The sequence below is a fragment of the Paramacrobiotus metropolitanus genome, unplaced genomic scaffold (assembly GCF_019649055.1).
Source record: "Paramacrobiotus metropolitanus isolate TYO unplaced genomic scaffold, Prichtersi_v1.0 Parri_scaffold0000100, whole genome shotgun sequence".
Classification (NCBI taxonomy): Eukaryota; Metazoa; Tardigrada; class Eutardigrada; order Parachela; family Macrobiotidae; genus Paramacrobiotus; species Paramacrobiotus metropolitanus.
This window is the reverse complement of record NW_026570320.1, coordinates 490,460-512,734: the sequence shown is the minus strand read 5'-3', so window position 1 is coordinate 512,734 and position 22,275 is coordinate 490,460. Positions and strand designations below refer to the sequence as shown.

At 40.6% G+C, this 22,275-nt stretch overlaps 4 protein-coding genes across 4 annotated transcripts; 3 read left to right on the top strand and 1 right to left on the bottom strand.

The window, feature by feature from the left end:
• Window positions 1-1,835: 1,835 nt before the first annotated feature.
• Window positions 1,836-9,038, top strand: LOC129597148 (uncharacterized). The gene is made up of 10 exons (XM_055494592.1): window positions 1,836-3,402; window positions 4,114-4,502; window positions 5,439-5,956; window positions 6,251-6,282; window positions 6,422-6,471; window positions 6,531-6,587; window positions 7,539-7,660; window positions 7,887-7,968; window positions 8,353-8,444; window positions 8,622-9,038. The coding sequence occupies exons 1-10, from the start codon at window positions 2,819-2,821 to the stop codon at window positions 8,766-8,768; spliced, it is 2,073 nt and encodes a 690-aa protein (XP_055350567.1). The 5' UTR covers window positions 1,836-2,818; the 3' UTR covers window positions 8,769-9,038.
• A 612-nt stretch (window positions 9,039-9,650) lies between these two features.
• Window positions 9,651-10,879, top strand: LOC129597119 (perlwapin-like). The gene has a single exon (XM_055494563.1). The coding sequence runs from the start codon at window positions 9,828-9,830 to the stop codon at window positions 10,536-10,538; it is 711 nt and encodes a 236-aa protein (XP_055350538.1). The 5' UTR covers window positions 9,651-9,827; the 3' UTR covers window positions 10,539-10,879.
• A 172-nt stretch (window positions 10,880-11,051) lies between these two features.
• LOC129597052 (thioredoxin domain-containing protein 11-like) lies at window positions 11,052-16,681 on the bottom strand. The gene is made up of 13 exons (XM_055494478.1): window positions 15,952-16,681; window positions 15,668-15,881; window positions 15,074-15,307; window positions 14,930-15,014; window positions 14,758-14,870; window positions 14,574-14,645; window positions 14,346-14,471; window positions 13,314-13,952; window positions 13,097-13,151; window positions 12,799-12,956; window positions 12,623-12,735; window positions 12,474-12,554; window positions 11,052-12,298 (listed from the first exon to the last, which is right to left on the bottom strand). Exons 1-13 carry the CDS (start codon window positions 16,101-16,103, stop codon window positions 11,896-11,898), a joined length of 2,445 nt encoding a protein of 814 aa, XP_055350453.1. The 5' UTR covers window positions 16,104-16,681; the 3' UTR covers window positions 11,052-11,895.
• On the top strand, window positions 16,168-22,104 carry LOC129597051 (trifunctional purine biosynthetic protein adenosine-3-like). Its single transcript, XM_055494476.1, has 12 exons — window positions 16,168-16,306; window positions 16,609-17,323; window positions 17,998-18,481; window positions 18,880-19,057; window positions 19,155-19,374; window positions 19,468-19,693; window positions 19,773-19,971; window positions 20,051-20,299; window positions 20,416-21,044; window positions 21,179-21,293; window positions 21,404-21,543; window positions 21,652-22,104. Exons 2-12 carry the CDS (start codon window positions 16,842-16,844, stop codon window positions 21,862-21,864), a joined length of 3,135 nt encoding a protein of 1,044 aa, XP_055350451.1. The 5' UTR covers window positions 16,168-16,306; window positions 16,609-16,841; the 3' UTR covers window positions 21,865-22,104.
• The last annotated feature ends 171 nt before the right edge of the window (window positions 22,105-22,275 follow it).

Here is a 22,275-nt window from a genome sequence, read left to right as displayed (position 1 = left end):
AACAGATTTCCTAACCCTGTGGTCAGGGAAATACCTAAACAATTGGTCCCTTTTCTTAAGTAGCATACTTATTTAATTACCAGGGTAAGTAGCATTTGATCATATTTGTTTAGCGAAGCTCGCCTTTTACATATTGAGAAATAAAATTCCTTAATTATTATTGATGATTTGCTATAAGCAAGTGTAAATGGTATTGCTTGTACAAATTTAGAATAAATTTTTATAGTTTTTTTTAGCGGTTGTGATTATTTATTAACGGCTGGCATTAATTTGGTCAGAGCTGTTTGCTGTAAAACAAACTGGATCACAGGAAATCACAAAACACTTTCAAAAATTTTCTTGCTTGAGTCGATTCTGAATAGAATAGAGTAGAACTAAAGGACCGTCGATTGCGGACCGGAAGAGTTCAGTTATCAATCAACTTGTCATCCATGATTCCTCGGGATCAGGGAAAATCACTCGCAATCAATGTAATTATACAATGTGCATCGATACCCTCGCCGCAGCGTATGTAAGCCGAAGCACCCAGAACCAGAGAGCAGGAAACCTCCAGCGCCAAAAACGCTTGGAGCAGGCTTAGATGACCTCGAGGTGTATTCTCGTACCGGCTGCTTTCCAGAGTTACAGTCCTTGCCTCCTTGAATGGCGACGTCAAGCCTTGTACACGTGTATTGTATACCGTATCGGAGGCCGTCCGCTGGCCAATTACTTGCGTTCAGAAGGGCTTTTCGGTGCCGGTTGTCCATCCAGATTCGGAAAGGGACCGGTACTGTGCTATGCGTTATAGGACCACCGCCGGGCTCAGACAGCAGTACGTAGTGAAAATTTAATGTTCTATGATTATCAAATTTTAATTTTCGTTGTGATTGAATGTCTTGTGCTCTCTCACGCGCAGAGTATTACTGTCTCCCTCTCTTTCGAAATTCCGTTTTATTCCTCTATCGAGTTTTCACGCGTTTGATTTCGATTTCTGATCCCAAGCATTACGATGCCCCTAGATTTTGAACAAGATAAAAATGTTATGCCATTGTAATCTTATGGTAAGTAGGTAAACTAAACGCAGTTGGCAAACTGGGTAAGGTTTAAATTTCAATAATACTACGAATAGTGGAGTGAGGACACAGCAGAAATGCTATGCACAAAAGCTGGAATTATCCGGAGACAGATATCCCGCGATCGCCTTGGATGAATGCCGGATAACAGACTCGGATAACAGAATTAATCAATGAACTCACATACGGGAATTAATCGTGCGTAGGACGATAGAACTGAGCATTTGATGTCCGCGTTTGTATGTAGGTTTCTGCAGATGATATGGATAATTATTGTATACTTTACTGGTAGTGAAAATACATAAGGTAAACAGAGCATGCTACAGAGACAGTTTGATAAAAGATATCCAACTAATCTACGTGGGCGTTTTTGTCGTTCTTGTGGTGTCAAAAGGATGAAAAATGCTGCATAGCATATTCTGCATATTCTGGTAACTGTTAAACCCCCATGCATACACGCATCTAAATAGTTGCCGGTGGCATCCGATACCGTTACTTATTTCCAGACTGCGGCAGTGACGGAGCCACGAGGGACACCGCAGCGGAAATCCATGCACTCCTGCAATTAAGGAGAAACGCCAACGTGGCGACTTACAGGGTGTCCGCCTTTCCGGAATGCGTAGGGAAGAGTATAAAATGCGCTCTCTTCAGAGACGGAAATGTCAAGAACAACTTAGAGATACTTCATTCAAAGATTATAACAGATTCACAGTACTGTGCACAGTTACTACAATACAGAATTACGGACCGTTCAAAGGTGTACATATAACTGGGACTTCTTGACTCGACTCCAGCCTTTCTGGGAACGTTTTATCACGTACATACGGTGCCGGTGCGTGGGTATTAAATATGCAAGGTCACAGCTGTGTGTGCAGTGTATTGACAGCTGCTGTTCGGATGTTTTCCATATGTGCGGAACTCTTGCATCTGCAGAATCTCCTATACCAGTTTATCTTGGATTTTTCCAATCACTCTTTATTAAGACCTGCCTGACTGCCACGCCCGATTTTAGAAATTCCTATTCGATTTTCGATTTTGCATTGGTAATCTGCACCATTACGGATATATAGCTGTTAGATACTCCATGTGCGACACTTTATACTAAAGCTTCTTCAATCTTCATCGATTCTTACGCCGTCGCAGGTTATGACGTTGCTTTGAGTGGAACGGCAGTATGTTACATGCGCCTTAAGTCCTTAACTCTCCAATCTTCTGGAGGAGTAATTACCTACGCCGGTCAGACAGTCCCTCGACCGTAATCCCTTCCAGAACAAGTGCAGAACTTGGAATCGCCAAAGTATGTGGGCAAGACACGGATTATGTGGATTGCTGTTAAATACAACTACACTAAGTCTTGTCTCTCACGGGACCCTGACAGTTAGTACAGAATTCACTGTCTCTTACTCGTAGTACGTGTACGGTGTGTGTGTAATGTGCATACGGATCCGTCTGTACACAGTCGTACACTTGGTAGTCCCCTCTGGATCCGGAAGTGGTACATCCCACATCAGGCTGCGTGTGAGCAGTCTGTGCGTGCTGTGTTAAACAGCTGAATTTATGCAATAAAACTTCGATGTTGTTAAAAGACGTCAGTATATATTTATTTACCAGCAACGCCGCTTGCGATATGTATACAGAAGAAACGTGATGTTTGCGCTCATAATGCCGTATATTGTGCCGGCGAGGTGCGAAAGGTCACTTTCTTGAGTTGATCATCCGACAAAAAGTGCGGCCGTCGATAATGTACTGGGTGAACTATTTCTGTCATGACTCCCATCAAAGTGCAGTTTCGGACCGGTAGCGCCCGAGGTTGCAATGTTCTGGCATCACTGCGGAATGTCTTTCACGCGTTGATGTTCTATCTCGCAAACAAAATCTCTATGAATCAAAATGAGCATCCCGTGCATATCCGTGATATGAATCCGGAAGATCCGGCGGTATTAAATGGGAATATTCATAGCACTGAACAATCTCCGTTACCTGCTAATGGAACGACAGCTGCTGTCGCAACCGGCAGAGGAAACACGTGGCCTTTTCGAATTACGCTCCCACGATTACATCCTGCGGCTTGGAAGTTTTGGAAAGCACGGTATTATCTTTCTGTTTGTGCCTTCGCCTTGATCTTAGTGGTTATGACACTTGAGATGGCATTTGTGATTGTTGATTATGATAAAGCCAAGCAAACAACGCTGCTGGAAGCTGCGACACGGCAATACAGCCACTGCAGCAGAATGGAATTACTGGGATATTTATCGAATCTGGCTACTCACTGGGATGATGTAGTACAGACATCTAATCAAAATTCGTCTACTAACCAAACCCAAATTAATTCTAATCCTAATATTATCAGGTAAAGCGCGTTTATTTCCAAATGCGCAATAGATCTACTGCTTCCTGCTATAAACTAATACGAAGCAATAGCATAAAACGGCAGTAATTATAAAAAGCAAAACGTTATTTGTATTTGTTTTCATTTGTTGTTAACTGCCTAACTGAGAATACTGTAACGGTAATAAAAGCATGATAGTGTCCTAAAAAAATCATTCAGTTCCACTAATACATATGTGACAACCTTCTCTAAAAGTGCTAGTGTAGGCAATAAGACTGAATAACTTTAGCGAAATCACTCTTCCTTTTAGTACTAGTTCGCTCCTGACGAAAACATGCGGCTGCAGCAATATAAACAAACGAAGTTACGTAAAGAATACTACGGATATATTATATTCTGTGTTACACAAACTCTCCGTAAAAAATTGATAGTGACGTTTACAGGATAACATTAAATTTACTATTTATTCGAAGCTAATGCCACTTTTAAAGGTCAATAGACGTGTTCTCCTAAAACGGTCGTTAACTACCAAATTGCGAGTCATGTACTTTGTACCCTCAATTTACAACATCCAGCTGATGTAGGCATGTTTCCATAATTTAACAGCAAACATTTGCTCCAAATTTATGAAATACGGGATGTAGTGCTTGCTGATATGATTTATTCTCTTTGATCCCGATGCTGAATTACCAAGAAATACCAAATGAATTTGCTGTTATGGTGATATTGTAGACTTAGTGCCGGCAGCAGCAATTCACCATCTGCTGTTCCAGAAGATAAGCGAATACCGAAGAATCGGTCTCCCGGGATGACGTTGGAGGGCTGCTTATTGTCATCAGTTAGATCAATTCATACTTATGCTGAAATGTGTGGGACGTTTGATGTTACCGTATCTGCTCGTAATTTGTTTCCCATCCGGAAAAATGACAATAATACTATAAGTCAACCGCCTACAAATGCTGACCTTATGCGAGTGTGGAACTGCACTGCCATTTATTTGCGAATAGATTTTTCTGTTCAGAATTCGTCGCAGCTGGGTTATCTATCAACGGGAATGGATTATTATGGTGCGTGTCTCCCTAATTACCGAAACTGGTTCAAATCCTTCCATATCATGCTAGGTAAGTGCGAATGACAAACTTTGCGAAACTAAAGAAACTTTGCGAAATTACTGAAATCTTAAATAATAGCGCTTAGTATTTTCTGTTTTTTGTTTTTCCGGACTTGGAATTTACTTTTTTAATATCATGTGAAGTTTAACAGATGGTTTTATGAATGTTCTGTTTTCTAATGTAAACACTTCAGCACCCCTCATTTCTGTATTAACATCAGCAATATACGTTGTGACGCAATGCATAACGCAAAAAATCAAGGATATGAATAGTAACATACTAATACTAATTTGTGAATATGGAAGTCAGAAAGCACTTACATACTAATACTAATTTACATACTACATACATACTAATTTGTAGATACTAATTTGTGAATATGGAAGTCAGAAAGCACTTGGCGCACCCAAATAGTAATAATTGTGAATATTTCATTAGTACGAGTACGTTTACTTGTTCGAAGCGAAATGTTTATGCGTAAACTGGAACGGCTTTCCAATTCCTAAAACATCATTTCCTTGTTCTACGAACGTTCGCGAGTACCCAACTGAGTTTAGTTTGCACAAACAGGTCTGTAAACAAAAGACATCAAAACTATGTGTACAGAGATGTAGGAGAATTTTATATTATGGGATGCTTAACCTGCTGTTAATTATTATACATTGCTGTACTAGGTCAATCTGTGTATCAAATTAACAAGTATTGCTCCAAAACGGATAGCGAAACTCACAGGTTCTGTTTCAATTTGATGTTCTGTTACGTTGTTTTGTTAATCGTTAACTGTTGAAAAATCGATTTAATTATCTGCACTCTTATGTGATTCTCGATGTCTGGAGCGAGTTCTGACGCTTTGTATTTGTTCGATACCGCTACTAAAATGCTCGATTGAAATATTGTAATCTGCCGTAATTGAGCAAAGTATAATTAAATCTATCGGCATTTTAGATCATCTGCATACAATAATAAATGAGCGCGCTGAGCTGCTCTTGGCCGATGAGCCGATTTCTTCCCAGTCATCCTTCCAGTTTAATCTGGAAAGTTTTAGCCGGTTATCTGCTCTGCTTGTGGAGGTGCAGTCGCGTGAACAGAGTTTTCTGTCCTGTCAACTGGAACAACTGGAACGCGACAGACAATCGGCCAGTGGCAGTGTTGTGCGCATAATTGTGCTGCTGATTGCTCTTCTTATCCTACTTCCGGTGCTGTACTACTGGAACTGCAAACGCATCCAAGAAGAGACATCCAAATTAAAATTGCAACTCCAGGAGGCATACGATTCCAAACAGGAATTAACGGTTGATAAGAAACGCGCAGAAGATTTGCTTCTGCAACTCTATCCGGAGACGGTGGCGCGGAGTCTAATGAAAAATATTCCCATTGAGCCGGAAACATTTGATTCGGTTACTGTTTATTTTTCGGATATTGTCGGCTTCACTAAGATATCTGCGTCGTCAAGTCCGGCCGAGGTGATAGAATCTGAATTATAAATGCATAAATACGAGCGCTTGTGATACAGTATTAGTATAGCTGCATTTTTTGCAACAATATTTCAGTGTTAGCGTGCAAAAGTTCTGGTTCGATCATAAGCGGGATCACAAAGTTTCCCACCGAAGCTAGAATGCTTACTTGCAAATGTTTTAACCTAAATCTATAAAATGAGACACTCTGTGTCAGAAAACACGTGCTTATTCCCGATATAAACCAAGAGTTATATTTTACTCTTATGCTTTATTTATGTACTGACTTCGGTTGTTTTTTAGGTTGTGAATTTGTTGAATTCGCTGTATACAAAGTACGTATATCGTATAAACTATGCAACGAAATCAAGGGTTCGGCATATACCATTTTATCGATCTGCTGTAAACAACGCCGGAAGTTGCGTGCTAACCTTCTTCCATATTTATGCATCGTTAAAGCTGATGGCTTTACAGGTTTGACGATAGAATCGACATCTACGATGTTTACAAGGTGGAAACAATAGGTACATTCTATTTTAGCAGAAGCAAGCATGTTTGATTTATTGAAATTATGTTTAATTAGGTGACGCGTATATGTTAGTTTCGGGTCTTCCAAGGCGCAACGGTTTACGCCATGCTGGTAAGCGGAAGAATTGTTATAGCATACAAAGTGGCCATTAAACTGAACGCCGCTATAACTTATTTGACTCCACAGTCAATAATACAAAACGTTTATTACTTTAATAAAAGCTTCAATGGACAATCAATAATACACTCTGGGAAGTAATTGGATACGGCTGGCTAGATAAACAGTTTAAATATTTTTGGGAAGCGGGGTAGCGGAAATTCGCGAGGGAGTACTTCGGGTATGGTAATCACGAAAATTACTGTTTGCTAGTAGGGAAATCATCTTTTCATGGAGCAGCTTCAGTTTTATCGGCAGTTTCAAAGCGGATGCAAATTATGGCTGGCTCCTTTATTTTTTTGACAATAACCTTATGCGTCGACTATTGTAGCTTCTATGCATGTTTGTATCAGATCAAAATGAGGACAAATTGATACAATATACAGAGCGGAAACAATACATACTCTTATAAATGCAAAGTACTTACAATAATTGCTGTTTTCCGCTAGCGTACTATACCGTAGCACCATGGAAGGTTCTTCACTGAATCACTGGTACTATGACTATACTTTGTACTGCCTTTGCTCGTACTGCAGTTCTACTGTAAGTATTTTAGAAATAGTACTGATATAATATTTGCGAAGGCATCGCTCACCAATGGTCAGTAATATGGCTGGCTTTAAACATAGCGCTACATAACATATAGCCCATAACATATAGCCAACGTTTAACGATAATCCAACTGGTACTTACTACCGGCAATTTGTAAACTCATACACCTAACAAGTAAGAAACAGAATAGCATACCTATTTTTCTAGAATGTTTCATTTTAAAGGTAAGTTGCAGGTATGACATACATTTTATGTTGCGTGAAGTCTGGGAGAATCCATAAACTGCAGATTTTAAATTATGGGATGTGTAGCACAGTAGTGAACGGCCGAAGTGTTTACAACTTCTTTTTGTAGGAGAAATAGCTACATTGACTTTAGACCTTCAGCACCTTATTCGTGATTTCCAAATTCCACACATGCCAGGTCAACAGTTACTGCTACGGATAGGATTCCATTCCGGGACGGTTATGGCTGGGGTATTTAATGCTTGGATGATCTGTTACTCTTATGAAATATCTATTTCTGTTCTATGTATATGCATGAGTGTCATTAATAATAATATTCGTAAGTACTCGTATGGATATGACACTCGTAAAAGCAATCTAGGTATCTGTAATTGACGCAAGCGGTAAAACAACTTGTCCGAGGCTTACAAAATATGTGACCTCCGCTAAGTATAATATTTATCGATATTTTGCGTAGGTGGTTGGGTTAAAAATGCCGAGGTATTGTTTGTTTGGTGATGCCGTTAATACAGCCAGCCGAATGGAATCTACCGGGAAAGGTATTATTACTCATAAATATTTAATTGTGCTTAAGTACTGTAGAAGTACTCATATAGTAGTGTATTATATAGATATTACATACCCCCCGCTGAAAACATCAGTTCATTGCTGTTAATTTGCGATAACACAATTAAATAAAATATAACGGTGCTGAAATATGTGCTGACTGCTAGTTGTGTAGTTTCATATTTGTATTATGATTACTGTAATTCTTTTCCATTGACGTAAATTAATTATAACGCTGCCAAAAGTTTTTACATGACACAGTAGTATGTCCAGCATTTTACCTAAACTATATGACATACATACCTTGCCGATAATTATCCCAGACTGCTCCAGTATCTTTAGTCATGTTTTAAATTAACCGGTTGAAATTTTTTCAGAACTGAAGGTTCATTTAAGCGAAGCTTCAAAAGCGTTGTTGGACGAATTAGGCGGTTATGATGTAGAGTACAGAGGAGAAACGGAAGTAAAGGTACAGTATTAACGACACACTTTATTTTCGATACTACAGTACAGTACATTACAAAGTGCGTGGTTTAGATGTTTTTTTTAAGTTTTTCCCTGTAATTGGCGTTCGGTGTTCCAACAGTACGTAACAGTACTAATTTTTCTACTACTTATCAGTTGTAAATATGCTTTGTCATTGCAGGGTAAAGACTTCATGAAAACGTATTGGCTGATTGGGAAAGAAGGTTTCCAGTTCAGAATCGAAAAAGAAGTCTGTGTTTACATACCAAAAAAGAAAAAGGCCGCCGCTTCAGCAGTCGCTGCCGTTCCGGTGGATCCGCCTCAATGATTTATTTAGTTGCACGCTGACTTCCTTTCAGACGGACTGGTCTTGTACGCAACCGCCAAAAAATGCTTTATTTTTTCGGCGTTAGCTTAGTATTTGCGTATACTTCCAAATCAAGACCGCACTGATTCAGTAGCATCCCGATATTTTTAAAGGTGCCAAATCTTCCCTTGTGTGATCTTGCAAAGCCTATGCAGATGTTTTACGTGATTAAAAACCGCGCTGTTGATTTTGAGATTTTCCATTGAGTAGCGTCGACGTCGATGTTAATGTAGGCGCATTGTATACAAAAATAAAAAATGTAATGTGTTCGTATAAGAATAAATTAATTTATGAGTGAAGCTGACCGTGAGTTACGCGGGACATGCACCACGTTTAGTTTCGTAATATAAATACTCATACAACGAGTACTAACATAATAGTGTAGACTTACGGCAAGAACATGTACCATAGAGTTGTAACATTTAGTGCCACTTCGACACATCGATCGCAAAAACGTTTTTCGGAAAATGATTAAAATGAACGTTTCCGAAAAAACGAATAGATACTGAGTTTTCATTCTTACTGCAAAAATTCCATTTTATTCTTTCTGCGTTGTGTTACTTATTATTCACATCCGGTAAGGAACTGCGGGATAAGCGAAAGCCGATAAGACCAATTCAAGAACATATATGCACAGAAGTCACAAACCTAAACAACGTTACGTAACACAGTGATTGCTCTGTTTACTCCTGTCCACACCTTAAGGAATAGCGAAGTGGGGCCATTCGTGCAGCAGTCAACGTGTCATGTACACAACAAGGTCAACATGTCAGAAAATAATTCAAAGTATGCAACACTATGGCAAAATTTTGTTCCGCCTGCTTATAATTGACGTGATAGAGTTTCAGGATGCTTTGCATAAGCAAAACCTGTTAAAAGTATCCTACCCGTGACATGCATGTGGCAGTTTCAAAACTGGAAGTATCCTTACACCAGACCCTCAAGTGCCGTGCCACGCTCATGATGTAATATGCAATATTCATTCTACGGAATCGTGATTAGTTTCAATTTTCAAGCGTCATGGATAAAATATTCTCCACAAATTTACATAATCTTTTAATTTTCGTGTTGTATGGCGTGATTTATACAGCCGGACAAAATCTTAAACCCGGCTACTGTCCCACCGCGGATGTGCCGAACGGCGCACGCCAGTGCAATCAGAACGATTACGATTGTCCCGGTTCGCAGAAATGCTGTCAAGTGGGCTCTACCACTTTCTCGTACTGCGCCGATGCCGTGTCAAATAACCTTTGGGGCAACAAGCCCGGCACGTGTCCCTCATCGAGCAGTCTGTCTTGGTCATGGAACAGCCAGACCTGTATTTCGGATAGCCAATGTCCAGCGGCGCAGAAATGCTGCCTTAGTGCATATGGATATTCCTACTGTTCGGCCGTCGCGACATCACTGACCGACAATAAACCGGGAACGTGTCCGTCGGTGTCTCTGAGCACCGGAACCTGTGTTATTGAGTGCGCAAGCGATGCTGGCTGTTATGGATCCACCAAGTGCTGTAGCAATGGATGCGGACGGGTGTGCTTGAATCCGGCGGATGCGACAACAGGTGGCAGCAAACAGGGTATCTGTCCACCGTTGACCTCGTCATCCACTACGGGCGGCACGACACTGCAATGCTATCGGGATACGGACTGTTTTGGCAATCTGAAATGCTGCAGAAACCTGTATACTAATGTCTGCCTTCTCCCGTATGGAACATCCATAATAACTGGTTAAGTAGTAAAATTTTTGCGTTCGTAATTGCAGATTGATCCCGACATTATTAATTTTGTTCACATAAACATAACTATAACGCAAATCAAAAATGTTGATTGCGTAGAAGACATGCTTGTTTAAAGTTGTTTTACGCGCTCCACATGCTCCAGAAAATGCTTGTTTTATTTTGCAGTCCTTTGTATTAAGCTGATATATATTATAATATTCGATGCATCACTGCCAGACTAAGCTGACTGCCTCCAAAAAAACAAACAAAATTCTGTAGTCGAGGTACTGCACAAAAAAGAATGGAAAGTTACTGTTGCAAATTCTTTGGACTTCAATTTTATTTTACTCTGCTTCCTTTACTTTATCTTTTTTATAGAACATAGGAGCCACCTGAAAATAAGTGTTTGCTCGAATAAAATTAACATCCTAGAAGCATTTTGAACGGGCACGAACTCAGATTGGGCTATCCCGATCAGACCTGAAACCTCCTATTGGTACAACAACACACGTACACTAGCTGTTCTTTATTTTGATGCGGCACTTCAAGCTGCGTCAAATATTGTACAATCAGAAAGCCGATGTCTGCAGTTTACAGTTACAGACAATACAGCGATAAAATAACGAATGTTTAAAGCATTCAAAACAAAACACTGTTTATCACGATGCTTTCCCAACGCACGACCACAGACTCCCATTCTTTAATGTGAGTCTGACGGGGATAACACACTGACATTTGGTCAACCAATTTCAAATGCTATCATGGTTTTGCTGGGGCAATCCATCGTCCACAATAACCGGCTTCCGACTCAGTAAATACACAGCCAACCACTGCCGCGGTTTCGGAGGACGTATTTTAACTATCTGCTGCAGCGCCATGTACAATAACGGACTGACTGTAGCGTTCAGTAAATCCACACCATCCAAAAGTCGCAAATCTTCAGCATTTAACGTTGTTTGTCCCACATCCAAATCAATATTATTCTGATCTTCAAAAATGCGTCTCCGCAGTCGCCTGGCAAAGTGTTCTGCAGGTGTGCTCTTCTCTGCAGGCTTTTCATCCATTTTTACACTTAACATCAAACAGATGCAAACAAACAAAAAGTGACAAAAGAAACCAATAAAAATCTTATCACCAAGCAATGCGTAAATAAAACTGATGATAGCTGGAGTAGCATTATAAAGTTGTGGACGGTAAAATGCTGATGCAATGAGAAAGGACATGCTAACTTCAATATAAATTAACATTTGAAATCAAAAATCTGTTAACAACTGCAAAAAAGATAGTAAAGGCTCTATCACAATACAGTCGGAAGACCGGGACGGCTAAAACCGTAGACGTTACAATAAATAAAAAAGAAAAATACTGGTTTCACGAAAGGAACCGGGAAGACACTAAATTTCTAAAGGCCCATTTCGAAGACATGTTAACCGCTGAACTGGAAAGAAACTTCCTGAAAAAAATGTGCGCTTCTTCCTTGGATATAATTTCGGATAGACTCCGTAACCTCCGCTTCACTCCAATAATTTTCCATATCAAAGCCTCTTTATTACGAGTATTTGAACGAACACTGCGCAGAACTGCCAAATTTTTCCGCGAGATTCGCCGCAGCTTAATTGCCTGAGCGCGATTGGCGTTCCAGCATTTACTATCACATTTGTCGGACACAAAACCGCGCCAAACCGGTGTGTCCACGTGGAGCAAAATAAATTTGAGCAGAGTCAATGGAGTAATCAAAACATCACGCGGGAAGGTAGCAATATTGTCCCTTTTCCTAACACAACATATAGTTACAATATACTCTGCTAGAATCCAAGCCCGCGAGATGCCTTATGCATTTTGCTGTGTGTATTGTACAAGTGTTCCGGTACAGTAACCTTAACGCCAGTTAATGCATAATAGACCATTCACAGGAATAAGCGACTATCACTGAGTTTTTAAACGAATACCTTTTTCCGGAGAAAATCTGAAGAGTAGGGACTTCAATAATGCGGTACTCCCAAGGAAGTTCATTCTTTTGAATATTGATACTGCAACCAGTACCCGAGTTTTACGTTTAGAAGTTCTTTAAGCCAGAAGCACTGATTCTCTTCCTTACCGAGCAAATTTAATCCCTGTGATGCCAAAAAACTTTGCTGCCACATTGAAGTACACCGACATTACGGCCTTGCAAAACGTGCACCAAGACGCGTAATATAACATCACTATATCCTACCAAAACATCGACATCGCGCTGTTAAAACAAAAAAGAAACCAAAAAAAAGTGCGCTTTACCTCTTCCAAATCGAAAATGTTCGAAAAATTTCCGCCAGATATCTCTTCGATTTTCACGGAATATTCATCGTTTCCAGGAGGGCTCCTTCCGATTTGTTCATCAGCCGACCGCCGATGGCTTTCCAGCGTATTTCTCGTATAATTATAGATAAAGTCAACTGCGACAAGAATCAGCACAATAAACTTTTTTAAGTTGTCTGCGGCGTAATAAACATAAGCATTATTCAAAAAGACTTGAAAGTGTACCAAAATGCACTCTAATAAAAAGACACTCACACGGACAGTCAAATAAACTTACCCAAAAGCGGCCAAGTTAACGGAACATCCCCAGGAAATATATACTTTTCCGAAGACTGAAACAAATCAGTGTTTACCAAATGACAAAAGAACCAACATTCTACTATTCTTGGGAGTACACAAGATTTACGCTCATGCAACATAATATTGTAACAACAGTACTGTATAACTGCGCAAAATAAGAATGAAATTAATATGTGCCCAAGCGTACTTCGTACCGGCTTATCCACAATGACAAATCGGGAATGATTTTGTCCTAATGCAAGTCCTAAATTATCCAGGAATGCGGGATAAGTCATTGAGTCGATGGCAATAACGTTCAACGATCGATTTGTTCTACATCCCAGACCATGAATCAAAGACAATTTCGGAAGGTCAGTCGGGTGAAACGAGTGTCTAACTGTATTATCACAGCATTGTTTAAGATTCCGACAGGCATCCATTTGCATCAGTGGCACATTAAGGTCGAATTCGGGTTGGAGTTGCTGGGAGTAGCAGCAAGCTGAATACTTTCTCCACCTGAGCACACCACTCGAGCATTTATGCCTACCATCACAATACACCGGCGGCATAGATTTTGCATTTTGAAAGCTATCTTTGGAGCCATCCATGCTCCGCATCCAACAAACATCTTCATTGAAATCCGATGAATTGCCGATGCACATGCAGTTTGAACGCCGCAAACGCCCACGCCGGACACCGATTTCAGCAAATTTTGTAGAAAGATTATCGCACCGTAGGCCCTCTGATCGACAGCGATTTTCTGATGTAGTTGAATCTGGCTTCAGGAGCTCGAGCAGGCCTTCCATAACCGTCTTTTTCTCACAATCATGGTATATGTGAGAAATTCTGCGAACCTACAAATGAAAACATGTTAAGGAAAACGAACAAAGGCAAGCAGAAAATACTCATAATCTCCGTGCAGTTTATCAAACCATAGGCACAAAAATACAATCTGGGATATTGTGAGCCAGCAGCGAAGTGCAACTCCGGAACTACATGTTGACAAAATTATCAAAGACATTTACAGAATAGTTTACACTGTGCCCTAAAATAAAAGACCATCTAAAAAGGAAAAACTTAATTTACGTCATGCTACGCATTCGTCAAAAAGGAAAATAAAAAATTCAACCGCAGGTCATACATCTATTAAAAATTGAATAGCGAACAGAAAATAACATACTCACGATCGCAGTAATAGACTTTGCAGACATTAACAAAAATGCTCGCAGATTTTGTAAATAACTTACCGTCTCGTACAACGGGTTACAGTGACGGCGCGCGTCGTAGGGCATGAAAGCAACAAGTGTTGCATTCCGTGTAACTTCCGCCAGGGCTGTCGATCGATGGAACATGGGAAATAGCCAACGAATGGGCTGGAAAAAGATTTCATTCGACATCTACGCAATGGTTTCATAGCAGAAAAGAAATCGCCCAATAAGCGGCGTTAATCGAAGGCCATTAAACAATTTATTTACCTTTTTCAGGATAAACGGCAATATTGCCTCTTCGATTGTGGTTTCAGGTAACAAATGAAAGTTTCGGATTGCCTAAAAGCATGCAATGAAATTATGAAAATGACACATTTGTTCGTCCAGTCAGCAGGTATGCTGAAATTCAAGAATTCCAAAAACAAAATATTTTACATCACAATATACAAACCTTTTCCACATTGCTGGTGCGGATAATGCTAATAATATTGGTCTCAGTAAATCCAAGATGCTGAAAAAGCTGAGTATTCGTGATCACCGCAAACTTTACATCGTGACGTGGATCTGCAATCAAAAATCGATTAGATGTCACCCAGTGTTGCTGCAGTGGGAAACATGGTCACCATGGCGCATTATGAGAAGAGAAGTATTCCACAGGACATCAAGGCCCCTTGGTTCTGTAAGGTCTAAACTAGCAACAACTGCAAGCTAAAACAAATCCCAAGTTCACAATTATAGATGACGGGACAATGGACTTATTCCCTTACATCGTTCTCGTCGACGAACGCAAAGAAATCGTTTCTCGAATCGATCCGAACGAATGGTCGTACCAAGCGCTCAAGAAAAAGACCAAAATGATCCGCAGAAGGATATCCGCGATATGGGATAAACATGTTCCGACGTCGCCGGATAAACGCTCCCACGAGTGGAAAATGGTCAGGACGCCGCTTAGCTGCACACTGGCTTCCGTGTATTGCGCAGTTTACAGCCACAAATGACGCCTGCAATTTACCAATTACGCAGTGAACAAAGCAAAAATCCATATATGCATGATTGCATGTAGGTATTGCATCTTTCGCATGAGACACGTTAACAGCAATTCCGAAAAGCAGAATTCGGCACGGGCAACACTAAAGTTCACTGCTTCATAAGAAAAGTCATATTAAAGCACAGTTCAAAGAATATAGAATTTTACACAATGTAAAAACATACGCAAATGCCAAGTGTCATCTCGGAAAGCGAAACTGTGATTATTTACAAGGCAATTTGTTAAATCCCGATTAAATCCATTTTTACGAAGTAATTTTTACGACAGTAATAATTAATCTTAAAACATATTTCTCATAAAAGTAAACACTTGCCTGGTCCTTAAAAGAACGAGCGGCATCTTCGAATACTGGTCGCATTTCCGCGGAAGCAATGCACCACGTCGCATAAAAGAATGTGACGGTAATATCGTTTGCCTGGATATTCTGTGCCAACCCAACGAGTTCGCCGCGGTAATAATCACGCACCGCGGCGGATTTGCTAAAGAAACGCTCCGGGCTCTTGCCAGGAACGGTAAGCAAGGGTTCCCTAACCAGAAATTGTTTTACAAAGTGTGCAATATCTACCATAAATAAAACAAATGTCTTTCAAATCTTACTCATGTGTTGCGGAGTGTCGAAATGTATTTAGCAACATCCACAGCAGGCTGACAAGAAGACACATTCCTGTGTCTCTCATGATAGGGTGTTTGAAAATTTTGCGCTTTGCCAGTAACACGAAGCCGTATATTCCACGTGGTAACCATATCATTATGGATGGATCATTCTGCGATCGGACCTTATCGTTTATGGACAGTGGTCGAATCACTAGTAACAGTACGAAGAGGCAACACAAGAAAACCGGACGACAGCTGGAAAATCCAACGGAGCAACGACGCTGAATAACATATGTGCCACATGCAACAACATCAGCATTCAACGAGCTTCTAAACTACATAGGCTCTGCATTCACAGGTACGATAAAAACAATGGAGGAGAACTTTGCTAACAGAAACGAGAAAGGTAGATTCAACACACAAAAGTCAAAGTTTTTCGCGAAAATTTTGAAAAGAGAATCTTTCGGAATTGTCTGCGTGTCGAAAATGTGAAGGCTACAGAGTACGGACATATGGCGTGGCGGCAGCTACCTGAGTGATAAATCAAAACATTGATTGGACAATGGTCGTTTCCGTGTATTCTGCACTTTCGCTTCATATCGTCAGCTGGCACTCTGCCTGGCACGTAGAGAGAGTGCTTGAAGCAGTTTGAATTTATAGAGCGAACACTTCCAAAGCCCAAAGGTTCTCCACGCCGCTTATCAAATTGTGAATCTTCCGATAACACGGCGTAGAATATTTGACCTGGATGTTAAACTCTGTACGGGCCGGCCCATTCGCTAATGCAACTTGCATATATGATATAACCACGCATCCCTCTTGATCATCCATCGCGTAGTAGCTCTGTGGTTCGCCTGTTAGTGCAGTTTTTTAACAAACCTTGCGGTTCCAGAATGGTTATTCAGACACAACCGGCAAGCTCCACGCGTACATCGGATGTCGTCGTTGTGATTATTGGGTCCGGAGGCCGTGAGACGGCTCTTGCATGGAAATTGTCCAAGGAATCAGCGGTGAAGCAGATTCATGTTTTTCCGGGCAATGGATATACCAGTTCCGGAGCCATTCAGAAAACGGTGAAGTTAGAGGGCAAACTTGACTTCGATCCGCAGGAACCTAGTGGGTTTCCAGCCTTCGCGAAATGGTGTGAAGAGAGCTGTGTCGATCTTGTTGTGATTGGTCCTGAAGCGCCGTTAGCGGCTGGACTGGTGGATTATCTGGACGCGAGAGGTATTGCTTGTTTTGGACCATCAAAACTAGCGTCGGAATTGGAGTGGAATAAGGCTTTTGCCAAAGAATTCTTCGATAAATACGGCATTCCTACAGCGCGTTGGAAAACTTTCACAACATCTTCGGAAGCCATTGATTTCATTCAACGGTGAGGCTTTGGGTTGTTATTCACTGTACCGTATGACAGTTATCATTAATTCATTAATTAGTAATTATTAAACATTAAGCATAGCACCTAGTCTGTTGTACAAAATCCCTACCTGTTCTACAAAATTTAAAACAAAGAATCCATGGATTGTTCGGTGTAACGGTTTTTGCGTACATTTTGTGATTTTGTTTATGTAAATAAGATTATACACATGCTGCTACAGCGTCAAATTGCGAAGTTGTGTTCGGTAATATTACTGATAATTATTCGTTTGAGCTACGTAATTTACGTTTGTTAAAATTTTTGCAATGCGAATGCTTAATAAGTTTTGGACAACAACCAGAACGGCAGTTAATTGTGAACGATAGTATCACAGTCAAAATGTATTTTTAAAATGTGCAGCCGCAATTTGAGATGTAATTCATAATATAGATATTATATGGTCGACGCTGCGTTTTGAAGTTCGCTATGTAAGGTCAAGACGAGTGTTTTTGCTAACCTGCGGACGTACTGAACTTGAGAACGAAATACTCGTAAGATAGAATATTTATGTATCATGTACGTAAAGTAACTGCGAATCTGATTTCGTAAATCATAATTATTCTGACTTCAATTTATGACTTTTTAGGTAATCTTAATCACCTAAAAAGTCATAAATTGTTTTGTATTGCCAGAGCTCCATTTGAAGCGTTGGTCGTTAAGGCAGCTGGTCTCGCTGCTGGTAAAGGGGTTATCGTAGCCGAAAACCGGGATGAAGCGTGCCAGGCTGTTAAATTTATTTTGGATGAGAAGCAATTTGCAGATGCTGGAGCAACAGTTGTCATCGAGGAACGTCTATTTGGCCCAGAAGTTTCTGTTATGTGCTTCACTGACGGGTATACTGTTGTACCAATGCCGGCTGTGCAAGATGCTAAACGGCTACGGGAAGGTGATGCTGGTCCGAATACTGGTGGAATGGGAGCGTATGCTCCTGTGCACGAAAGTATTTTGTCGAAGGAGCAGTACGAAGAAATCGTCAGCTATGTGGAGGCTACAGTAAAAGGTCTACAGCAGGAAGGACGGCGTTATAAAGGCACTTTATATGCCGGTATTATGTTGACCAAAGATGGGCCGCGTTTTTTGGAATACAACTGCAGGTTCGGTGATCCGGAAACTGAGGTAAACACTGCATTACTATTAGTAATAATAAAGGTTATTAGTAAAAGGAATTAGTGTCACGCTGTTACTTCTTCATAATATTGTAATTTGTGCAGTTTACTTCGTTAATCTTGTTGTATCCCGTAGACATTCTGCTCATTTACAATCCTGAAATCGTCAGTAAAGATGAAATGAACTTCTTGCAGATGTTCATAATTTCGAAATGAAATTATATACCATAAGTAAATCTGTATGAAACAGATCTGGAATTGTCGTTATTTTATCTTTTAGTATTGTTGACTTTCTTTATAATGTCGTCGTCCATTATCCATTTATATGGTTGTAGAATTCAGTTGTGTACAGTAATTAATGGACTTTGCTGGCAGATAGTGTTAATACATTTCACCGTTGTTGTGTAGGTTGTTATGCCTCTTCTCACATCCGATTTATTTGAAATTTTAAGAAGCTGTACCAACGGAACATTGTCCGAAGCGACGGTGAAATTTGACCTGAATAAATCGGCAGTATGTATTGTCGCAGCTAGTGCAAACTATCCAGAAGGGTCATCAGTGAAGCCAGTTATCAGCGTACAAAAAGGTGGGGTGTACTGGAATCGTGCCGATGATATTTTTTAAATGTTGTATTTGTGGTACTTTTTGACAAGGCCTAGTATGTTAAAATGTTTGCTAAATAGAAATCCAAGACTGTCAGTATGATGACAGCACTCTGGTTTTTCCGGCTGGAGTATCGAAGACTGGAAAAGATTACCTGGCCACTGGAGGACGTGTGCTAATGGTGGTTGGTTTGGGAAGTCGGCTAAGCGAAGCTTCGATATTAGCACAACGTTTTCTAGCCAGCAATAATTTTGATGGAATGCAGTTCCGAAAAGACATTGGTTACCAAAGTATTTCAAAGTAATAACTGTTTATTAATTTGTGGTTTTCGAATGTATATGCGCAGTTGCTCAAAGGAGATTTTCGTTTGCTCATCATTTCATTTGATTGTAGAGAATTTGGTGATAGCACAGCTCTGACTTACAAAAAATGTTCAGTGGATATTGACGAGGGCGATCGGTTGGTTGAGGAGTACATCGTTCCTTTAGCTCGAGGCACACACCGAACCGGCCTGTACGAAGGTGTTGGTGGATTTGGCGGTTTGTTCGACCTTCAGAAACTGAATTACAAAGAGCCGGTATTGGTTTCTGGAACTGATGGCGTCGGGACAAAGATTTTGGTACAATTCTCTGCTCCTAACGTTGCTAAAAGCAGACATTTTATTTACAAATAAAATTTCGATTTTTTGCACATTATAGATCGCAGAAGACTTAAATCAACACGAGCAGATTGGAATCGACCTTGTAGCGATGTCCGTAAACGACATCCTTACGCACAATGCCGAGCCATTATTTTTCCTAGACTATTTTGCCACTGGAAAGCTGAAAGCCGATGACGCAGGATTGGTAATAAAAGGCATCGCGGAAGGCTGCAAGCAAGCAAATTGTGCTTTGATCGGCAAGTTGAAATAATATTTTGGTTTGCAGAACTCTTGCTTCTCTGAAAAGGTTTGAACTTAATTTTGCGCGAATCACAGGAGGCGAAACCGCTGAAATGCCCGGCATGTATCCTGGCGGTCGTTACGACCTGGCTGGCTTTGCTGTTGGGATTGTCGAAAAACAGCAGATTCTGCCCAAAATTTCAGACGTCAAAGAAGGAGATGTGGTCATCGGGATCGCTTCCTCGGGCATTCACAGCAATGGCTATAGCCTAGTACGAAAAGTTGTGGAACAATCTGGGATTTCGTTCGATCAGTCGGCACCTTTCAATCCGCAACAAAAATTAAGTACGAATACAAAATTTATCGCCTTCTTGACCACAACTGCTTATCTTCTGAGTCAGACGATACGTATACAGTTTATAATAGACTAACAACAAATTGCCTAATTACTTTTTGCACAGGCACGGAACTTCTTGCCCCAACAAAAATCTATGTCTCTTGCCTTTTACCGCTGCTGCGCTCAGACTATCTTAAAGAGATTCGCGGTATGGCGCACATCACTGGAGGTGGACTCACTGAGAATATTCCACGCATATTACCTGAGCATTTGGACGCTGTATTGGACTGCCAGCAGTGGTCGATTCCACCAGTATTTTCCTGGTTGTCTTCCGAAGGAAAAGTGGTAGCGGAAGAAATGGCTCGCACATTCAATTTGGGTATCGGCATGGTCTTGATTGTCTCCAAGTCTTCGGCTGATAGCATTGTGGATGCCATCCGATATCATAAAGAAACCGCCATGAAGATTGGAACTATCGTGAAAGGCGAGAAAAAAGTTCAGATTACACAACTACGGAGCGCTTTAATATCTAGTTGGATGACGTGGGCAGCGATCAAGAATTGGAACCCGATTTGCGTAAAGAAGAAACGAATTGGGATTTTGATATCCGGCACTGGTAGCAATATGGAAGCTTTAGCGGAATTTTCACGATTGCCGGCTAATCGAAGTGTTGTCGAAGTTGTGGTTGTAATTAGCAACGTTCCGAGTGCTGAAGGCATCGAAAAGGCACGCCGTAGAGGAATTCCAGTTGAAGTAAGAGTGGTAGATGTGGAATACTACATAGTTAATACTTAATATTATGTCGAACTATGAAGTGTTGTTTTGATAACTTCTCCTGCATTCCTAATGGCATTTGGTTTCAGAGTAATCACTATGTTAAATTACAGGTAATCAGCCATAAGCCATTTTCTCGGGAAGAATACGACCGCAAAATCAATCAAATGCTCGAAAGTTATAATGTGGAGTTGGTTTGCTTGGCGGGTTACATGCGAATTTGTTCGGGTATGACAATCTCTATTGGTCAAGTCGTTTACCGGTCGATGATACAACATGTTCTAGATGTGTCTTATGTTTATTGTTCTAACCATAAGTCCCGCTTTTTTGCACTTTAGCTGTTTTTGTCGAGAAATGGCGTGGACGGTGCATCAACACACATCCTGCTCTGTTGCCCGCATTCAAAGGGAAAGACGCTGTGCAGATGGCGCTCGATGAGAGAGTTCGAGTTTCCGGATGTACTGTGCATTTTGTGGAGGTATGTGGTTTGTTATCATAAATATAGTATGCAGTACTTCAAGTTGGTTTCCTTGGCTGGGAGATGATATCTATCCAGACTATCCTTGCAGCTTTATGTTTTATGTAGGAAAAAGTTGATGCGGGGGCCATTGTTTTGCAAGGATCTGTGAACGTTTATCCTGAGGATACACACGACTCTCTGCAATCACGAATCAAGGACGTCGAGCATAAGATATTTCCGAAAGCCATGGAAGCTGTGGCCCGACAAGATGTTGCGCGAAATGACTTAGGAGAGGTCATTTGGAAAGACCCAGAGAGCTATAGGAAATATTGCATGTAAATTTCTTATCAGCGCTGGCTGACCTTTGCTATCCGGCTTGAAGTTACAACCAGGCGATTGAAAATTGAAACTATACGAGTACTACAAATTTTCTTCCAAATTTGATTCGTATTTTTTAAAAGTATTCGTCAGTTTGGGATAGTAACGAACTAACAATTATTTTGCATTTTATTGTCTTTTGTTTGTTTTCTCTCGCATTAGATTTTGCCATTGTGGTTTGCACTGGGTAGTGTAGAATAAACTGGGCACAATGCAAGAGCGTTTCGCAGTTGAGTCCAGACATGCGCTATATTTCCTTATTTACAAAAACCTCCTCCAAATTTCCAAAAAGGCCAAAAATCCACAAAAAATTGAAACCGCCCTCGGGAGCTATGCAGGTGTGCTTCATACTTATCGAAGGCACTCTCTCTC